The sequence below is a fragment of the Triticum aestivum genome, chromosome 1D, assembly GCF_018294505.1.
Source record: "Triticum aestivum cultivar Chinese Spring chromosome 1D, IWGSC CS RefSeq v2.1, whole genome shotgun sequence".
Taxonomy (NCBI): domain Eukaryota; kingdom Viridiplantae; phylum Streptophyta; class Magnoliopsida; order Poales; family Poaceae; genus Triticum; species Triticum aestivum.
The window spans coordinates 395654478-395663316 of NC_057796.1; the positions used below are offsets into that span (position 1 = coordinate 395654478).

At 44.0% G+C, this 8839-nt stretch overlaps 1 protein-coding gene across 4 annotated transcripts; it reads right to left on the reverse strand.

The window, feature by feature from the left end:
- Positions 1-441: 441 nt before the first annotated feature.
- On the reverse strand, positions 442-5216 carry LOC123182335 (sorting and assembly machinery component 50 homolog A). 4 transcript variants are annotated; one of them, XM_044594858.1, is made up of 6 exons: positions 5133-5216; positions 4721-4782; positions 3912-4452; positions 1612-2094; positions 931-1443; positions 442-840 (listed from the first exon to the last, which is right to left on the reverse strand). In XM_044594858.1, exons 3-6 carry the CDS (start codon positions 4404-4406, stop codon positions 760-762), a joined length of 1572 nt encoding a protein of 523 aa, XP_044450793.1. In that variant the 5' UTR covers positions 4407-4452; positions 4721-4782; positions 5133-5216; the 3' UTR covers positions 442-759. The 4 variants fall into 4 exon arrangements, with proteins under 4 accessions (XP_044450793.1, XP_044450794.1, XP_044450792.1 ...); XM_044594859.1 differs by having other exon boundaries at positions 4721-4785; positions 5133-5213; XM_044594857.1 differs by lacking the exon at positions 5133-5216 and adding an exon at positions 4912-5126 and having other exon boundaries at positions 3912-4408; positions 4721-4785.
- Positions 5217-8839: the final 3623 nt, after the last annotated feature.

Below are 8839 nucleotides of genomic sequence, written 5' to 3' on the forward strand. Positions count from 1 at the left end.
CAACAAATTATGCAGTTTTCTAGCAGCAGTTAGTTCGCTGCCCTCGTTTCCCAGTTCGGCAGGTTCACCTAAACCCGGGTAAACATCGGGCCAAGCTTGTAAAAGCCCAACCTTCATTTCTCGAGCCCGACCCAGCCCAAGGTCCGAAATACTCACTGTTTTCAAGCCTGAGCTCAACCCAAAATCAAGCCCGAAGCCCAAAAGCCCAGCCCAAAAGGCAGAAAAAGAGAGCTCAAGCCTGGCCTAAACTACCTTCCGGGCTGCAAAACAAGGCCCAAGCCTAGCCCGAATGTCAGGCCCAGCCCAGCCCGGGTTGTCCATGCCCGAGTACCGAGGTATTTTCTGCGTTTGAAACGGGCAGTATTTGATCCAAGCAGCACACACAAACGCTTGCCAAATAGGCTCGCAAATCACAAGATAAGTGGGTGATACACAGTCACAGTAGCGCCAATATTTCTCATCCGCCTAAATTATTGTTCTATCCACCATCGCAGCATCGGTATTTCAGTTAAACAGTCATCTCCACGACAATCACTAGTGTTAACAAGGGAAGCGAACTGAACTCTTCCGGAAGATGTGCAAAAACGCCGAGCAGCACAGCACGTAAGATATTCCAGGCTCCTCGGTGCCCAAAACAAGGCTGAAAACACAAATACGCTTGTCCAGTAGGTACTCGTCGAGAAAGAAAAGAGCAGAAGGGGGTCGACGAGGCAAAAGGGATGCCACGTGGAGTGCAGGACACTTGGTGGCAGGTCTCTACTAGGGCGAGGAGAAGCTGAACTGGATTCCCGTCTTCCCGCTGTCGTGCTGGGATTGCTTCAGAATGTAGCAGTAGTTCACCTGAAACAAATGCAGTAAAACAAGTTTGTTAGTCAGGAGGCAGGCACAGCACATGATCTGTAATTTGGTGCAAAGGAAAATGAAACATACCTCGACCCGGAACAGTTTAGTTGGCAAAATAATGCCGACCCCAGCAGTGCTCCTAAACGAACGACGGAATTCATCAAGCGAGAAGTTCTTGTACTGGCCCTCCGACAGTTTCGCAAGATTCCCAGCGGTGAGAAACGCGTGACCATGTATTCCAGCGTCTCTAAGCACCTTCAGAGGCAGGTCAAAGGAAAGGTCAGCAAAGGCGGAAACAGCAAGATCGCCACCCAAGTAATCCCTCCCTGGAACAGCAGGAGAACCATCTTCCGACTCGCCAGGGACAAGCCTCCGTGGTTCTGTTGGGCCAACTCCTCTTGTTCTGAAACCGAGCAAGGATGATATTCCACCCAGGCTGCAAACTGGAGAATTGTGACCTCCCAGGTTAAATCTATCAGTCACAGGTGTAGACGAATTCATAAATCCTCTTGCCAGTGGTAAAATAACACCCGCTCCTGCACCAACATTGAGAGCAGCGTTCCAGAATCCAAAAGGCACGGCAGCACGGACATCAAACTCCTGAAGCAAAGTCAAAAGCACCATATTGTAAGATAATAATAATGAGAATGGATGTGACAAGTATACTTCTCCATTATTGTGAGGAACCATGAAAAGGAAAGGAGAAATAATAAATAGATTGGTGCTAAAGAAATCATGAAAAGGGGGACAGAAAAGCTGAAAACAGACCTGGCGAAAAAATTTCAATCCTTTGTTATCCCAAAGACCACCAACTTGAGAGGATGAGAGAAATGCATATCCTTTTGTTGGCCTGATATGTGAATCCCTTTGATCAATCTTGTATGTGTATTTCAATGCAGATAGAAGGTTATGCCCTAACTGCCTTCTTATGGACGTTGACGCGAGGCGTGACGGATCAGTCAAGGAACGCCATGTAAGGTTGTAAGATAAATCGTGGTGCCTGGTTGAAAGCAAACCCAATGAAAGACCAAGTAGGCGCTCCTTGTATGATGAGAACTTCATCCAATCTTGTGACAGCAATGAAGCCCGAGCCATCAAGGGTGTTGGTATTGATTTAAATCTTGGCAGCGAGACTCCTACGCCAACCTCTGTTGTTTGGTCGAAACCATATGCAACTGAAGCATCCCAGATGTCTGCATAGCCAGCCAAATTCTTCCACTTAACAGCCCCTTCCACTGACCATGCTTTTGCCTACAAAAGCAACACACTCACGCATCAGATGTGATAACCTATGAAATAGTAGTGGAGATTGCCATGCAGTAAAAACAACAGTGTTTTTTTCCTGCCCTTATGATGCCGACAATATAGGTTCGGTAACATCATGACCTATAAAGTTATATTTATACTAAAGTATTTGTATTCAGTATAGGGTAAAGGTAATTACCAAAGTACTCCCTCTGTAAAGAAATATAAGAGTGTTTAGATCACTACTTTAGTGATCTAAACGCGCTCTTATACTTCTTTACGGAGGGAGTACTTCTGAACAGAACAATTATTTTAACAAAACACATGACAATGCGTTCACTTTTTAACAAAACACATACACCCAAACTATATTTTGATTAGAGCACAATGAAACCTACACTGAACCTTAGTAAATGCAGCTTTTTGTTCCGTACTAAAAAAGCAACTGTTAAAAACGTTGAAACATTAGTACAGCATTATTTTTTGAGCTAGTTGAAACTTGAAAACATCGGTAGAACGTGCTTGAAGATCAAACAAACAAGGTAATCTATAGTTGTGAAAGTTGCATGTTGAACACCGATAACTGAACTCATAGCTTGACTCACAAAGTTGCCCTCTTAATCAGACAAATAAATATCTTTTTTTTTGTTTATGTATCACACTATTCGGACCAGATAGTGTCATGGATTAAGTCTTAAACTATAAAATTAGTTATCAGTTGCCAGGTCAATTTTCTTATGGGCGGCTAAACATACTCACTGTATATCAGTTGATCAAGATTGACTCGCATTCATAGATTGAAGAATTTGATGGATAACATCAACATACAAGCTACCAGCTGGGAGGAACAAAATGTAACTGATAACATGAATGACTAAATCAGTTTTTCATAAACATGTTCAGTATACTAATTAGGATGATTTTAAGGTCAAATATAAATATGAACATGTACATTCTCTCTCAGGCTTTGCTTGGAGAATACAAAAGTAGGTGAGCTCACGAGCACCCAAGACCTACACCATATCCCCATTGTCTATTCCTGCTGTTACCTTGGTTGTGGAGGGCCACAAAATTCAGTCCAAGAAAGAGTGATGTGTACTATAGTACTATAGTATGTAGGATGTAGAAAGCTTAATTTTTGTCAGTAAACATTATTGTGCGTCCATCAGGGGTCCATGTATTTACCCAAATATTAAAGTATATTTTTATTCTCAAGCTTGAGATTTTCCATGTTATAATATAAATAATTTACTAGCATTCCCACACTGATATAAAAAAATTGCATACCTTTTGCTTCTTCATGTTTTCATTGTCCAACAATCGAATAGTACAGTTTAGCTCTAATGAGTTGAGATCGATTATCACTTTATCAGCTAAGATGATGTCCAAGGACAATCTAAGTGTTCCAGATTTTCCTTCTTACTTAAAGAACTCTATGTGTTCCATTGCTTCACTTATGCAAACCTAAAGTCTACCATGTGGCTACATACTGATTGTAAAGCTAATACAGTAGGTGCTGCTTGTGCATAGCAATTTACTTGCTACTGTTTTAGTTACAGGCTTACAGTTGCAGGGATACAATCTCCACTACTGATGTGCGTCCAACTAGCAGGAACTCATGATGATTAATGAATCACAATACCAATCTAATCATAAGAAAACATTAGGAAAGATGACCAACTACTCTAACAATGGGTTAACTATGAATCTATATCTCAATCCAAGCCCAATGGTACAAACAAGTGTTGCTCCAGGTCTCTAGCTACAAGCAATGTGATCATCCAGCGGAGTCACCAACAAATCGAACCAAGTGGGGAGTGCACCTCGGGCTTGGAGTAGACGCCGGCGTTGCCGCTGAGGGGGATGGCGGGCTCGACGACCTCGATGACGACGTTGGTGGTGCCGGGCAGCTCGGGCGGGCCGGCATCAAGCGTGATGTTGACGGCCTCGAACACGTCGAGCCCGCGGAGCCGCGCGCTGGCGTCGGCAGCGGCGCTCAGCAGGTCCTGCACGGTGGTGGCGGAGCGGAGGAGGTCGGCGACCTCCGCCTCGATGAGCTCGTCCCGCGTCTTGGCGTTGCCCCTGATGATGACGTCGTGGACGCGGATCCCCACGGGGTCCGTGGAGAGCCTCCGAAACACAGACTGCACCTTCTCCCGCACGAGGGCCGCGGCCGCCGGCTCGTCCAGCTCCTCCTCGTCCTCGTACTCGTCCTCCTCCTCGGCGACTTCTCCATCGGCGCCAGCCCAGGGCTCGGGGACGCGGCTCCCGGCGTCCTTAGGGTTTTGGTCGGCGGCGGGGTCGGCGGCGTTGGCCATAGCTGGGGTTTGGAGGAAGAGGAGAGAGCCTTCTGATGTTATGGAACTACATACACAATAATTACATAATTAGGCATCAATCATTCCTACAAAAATATGAATCAACAAGTTACACATTCAAGCAAGCATCAAAAAGAACATCTCTACAACTATCAGACCATCCAAGTATCAACAGAACATCTGTACAACTATGTAACAAATCATGTCTACTTGATCTGATGTAACAAATCTGACCATCACAAAAATCAAAAGAACATCTCTACACCATCAGACCATCACAAGCATAACAGAGCAATGGTGTTTTCTTCAGTTACCTTTGATCTGGCTGCTATGCTCCGATCCACTGACCTTCAGATCCGCTGACCAATCCACTAACCTGCTGTCCATCAAAAGGAAAAATAAATGAGCATACTGACACATACGTGGCGAGTAGAAGGGATTGGGGATTTAGGGTTTCTGTATGGGGTTAGGGATTGGGATAGGGAAGATGGCTATGGGGGGCTACAGGAAGAAGCGGCCAGGGGGAGGCTCCCGTGACATCCGGCGATGGAGGGGCGCCGCGCTGATGGCAAAAGCGAGCGGCCATGGGCGGCGGACGGCGGGACAAGCGGGGAGGTGGGCCGGCGGGGTGATGCGAGGCAGCAGGACTATGCCGCATGCGGGGGAGGAGTGGATCTGTCGGCCGGAGAGAACGGAGAAGAAGGACAAGGGCGGAGAGGGGCTGACCTGCGCCGCCGGAAGCTCTGCGTCGCGGCCCTGTTCGCCTCTTCCTATCGTGCTTACCAAGCTGAGGACAAGCGGGATGGGCTGTCTGGGCCGGAACCCCAATATATATATATGGTCTTGTATTCTCGGTTATTTCCATGTCTCCTTCTTCTTACTCTACAAGTCTTCACCGTGCGTGCTTTCCTTTTATTTCCTCAATTCCTCCTTTTTCTTATTTTCCCTCTGTTCTTATTTATTGGTGTAATTTACGTGCATTTGGCATTTTATCTTCCATATGGATTTTAGTGTATAATTCGTTTTACCTTTTTTTGCATATGTTTTTAGCTTTTTTTGGTTGGTGGCTTGTTTTTAGCCTTTTTGTATGCTCTAGCTATAATCATCAAATATTTATCACGTAATGTTCAAAAAACAATATTTGTCACTAAAAAAGCTAATGACACGTTTTTTTTGTTGCATAGTAGTAGCACTTGTCTTATTAATATAATAAAGATCAAGGTACAAGCCACATATACAATGACCTTTTTCTTTGCGGGAACACGTATAGATCGACCTGACAAAACTGAAAAAGACAACATAATTGTGTTAAGAAAAAAGACTGCGGAACCCTATTCTTTGCGTTTAGAACCATTAGTCAAGAAAGAAACTTACAATCAAAACCAAAAAATCACATGAGTTTAACGCCAACTATCAGCTGCCTCCAGCAACACAACAGCAGCCACCAAAGAAAAATGTAACGGATCACCTCTTTCCGCTAATAGTCACCTTTAATGGTTCTACTTATTATTTTGTATTGGTACACAAAAAATTGTTTCTGTTCTGTTTTTCTACATACAGATTTTCATGTTTGGAGATTAAAATCATCCTATACTGGCTAGGAAAATAGTGCCGGATTAAAACTACATCACATATATGTATGTTTTATCTAGAAAAAAATAATCTGTTTTTCTTTCTATATTAAAACTTCTAGTTATGTTATTTTTCAGCGAGACCTTTGCCTAAAGGAGAATTGGATGCAAAATATATTTGAACCATATTTTTATTTATTTTTAGATGAGCATCAAGGTTTTTTTTGCATGGTAATATGTGTCTCATTCATATCATAAAGGTTAAAGTACAAGTCACATAAAGACCAACATGACAAAACTAAAAAGATAGCAGAACGTCTCCGAGCTTGACACCAACACCCATCACCTGCCTCCGGCACCACCATAGTAGCCACCGAAAGAGAAAATGACGGATCACCTTCTCACCCCGAGTTCGAGGCGGCTCCATCACTGATATGCAGCTTTGCGGACCTCCAAGGTGGCTCGCCAAAGACAAAACCATTACCGTTGCAACACACAATCGAACTCCAGATCTGACACCCTCGCATGACTAAGACGTCGGAGGAGGAAACTATACCTGCCATCTACAAACCACGAGTCTAGCACACGTTCCGTCTTTCAGATGTGGTCGATGCAGACCACAATCTGCATCCGCTTTTCGACTACCTCCCAAGCTTCGCAACGGTGAAGCTCGAGGACACATGTCCACCACAAGGATGCCGCCACCGCCATTACATCCCCGCTCGATCTTGTAGTAATTATTGTCGCGGATTTGTACGTGTATAATACTATGTACAGCTCCTAAATAATTGGCACAACTGATTATTATTTTGGACTTAAGGGTTTCCCTCAATTTCACTGCTGAAACTGATAAATGCAAGGTTACACGAAATTCAAATTCCCATGGCCCGAAGACCACCACTCCCATGCAAAAACCTCGACCTCATTACAGGTTCTTATCTCCTGGACAACTATCAAAAACACCTCTCATGCAGAAATAACAACCATACACCAGTAATATTAAAAAAACCACACACCAGTACATCCATACAAAACGTTATTGAAAACACTAACGTCGTGTGGCAACATTGTAACTTGCCCACACGTCTGGATCATCGTCCAGTTAAGTTTGCACGGATCTTGACACACCGAGGCAGTTTTCATGTGCCACGTAGGACAAGGCCGGTGTGTGGGCGTTGGAGAGGTCGTCCAGACGCCTCACAGCACGCAGCCAGCTGCGCTGTATGGACGAACTAGTTTCTGCCCACACAGCCACCATCTAGTTCACGCGCGTGTGGGTGAACTGTTTTTCGCCCACACGACAGTCGTACGTTGTTGGATAGCAACTAGGTAAACACACATGGCAACTATGATTCGTTTGCTAGACGGCAACTACAGTTGCGCGTACGTGACAATTAGGTAAACATACATGACAACTGTGATTAACCACACGTGGCAACTAGGTAAACACACATGGCAACTATTGTTTAACCATATGTGGCAAGTAGTTAATCACACATGACAACTATGGTTTGATTACACACGGCAACTATCATAAATTAGACATGGCAACTATAGTTAACCAAAACAGAGAGAGTTACCATGCTTTTATAACCATATTTACCATCCCGGATAACTACATCTGCCATCCCGGATGACAACTAAATCGTCATCCTGCCGGTACCTATTGTAGCTGCGCCAGAACGTGTGGGCATATTTGTTTCATGCCACACGCGCGGGATGGGGATGAGTAGTACTTGTTGGACGTGTGGCATGAAGTAGCTGCGCCCACACGTATGGGCAATTCTACTGTTCGCCCACACACAGCCCGTGTGGACTGCCCCCTGCTCATGCCACACACGATGTGTGGGCAAATGCCTATTATGCCATACGTGTGATGGAAATCGGCGTCCAACGTTATCTATCCACTTTCCTGGGACATCCTCATAAGATATCATCAGCCATCAATTCTCAAAAGCATCGTTGATTTATGTGTGTGCGCGCGTGCGCAAGACCTTATGCAATGCAATATGTTTAGAAAGATACTTAATAAAATACTAGTAAGATGCCCGTGCTACGCTACGGAATCACAAAAGATCGGATGTAACTTGTTCACTCAAGTGTCAAGACCCTACTGAACAATAAAAGATGTACCAAGATATCATAAAAATGATGCCATGTTTTTGATAAATACACATAGAGCAAAATCAAATATATGGTTTCCGACCCATGAATCTCCTCGTCCAAGCCAAACATTTTCTTCTCAATTTTTCACGTTGCAGAAGACTTGTTGTTCTTCCTACCCAGCTTTCTCCTTGTTGTCCCATATTGAGGGGGGCAGAGCATATGCGGCAAATAGAAAATCCGTCCACAAACACATGGCAATTGCGGCGGATGAAATGACAGCGGCGAAGCGTGGAGATAGAACACAACAACATCGGCACAAAAGACGCGCAACACTGTTCCAGTGTGATTGCGATAGAAGCCAAGAATTGAGACGGAACAATCAAATTTGCAAAAAGGAAAATCTTAGCAAACCATATAATTTGGAGATTGAATGAAGACCAAACCCAACACAAGAGGTATTCAAAGTAGATTCCAAGATAAAATACTTAATGTAACAACTTGCATAGAGATCCATCATAGGAATTTCTTCTCTTTATTTCATCCCCTAAAACAAAGCAGTATAGAAAAAGTACTGAATTTCCCAAATGAACCACACCAGTAACGTGTTCTTGTCTCTATCTCTTCTCGTAAATCGATTTGGACAAATAAAGAATAATGGGATAATATTCAGATAGAAACATTGATTTCTTATCTAAGCTACAGATGCATAATGCAGAACCAATCTATCTTAGAGAGTGGAGATGGAGAAAGCTCACC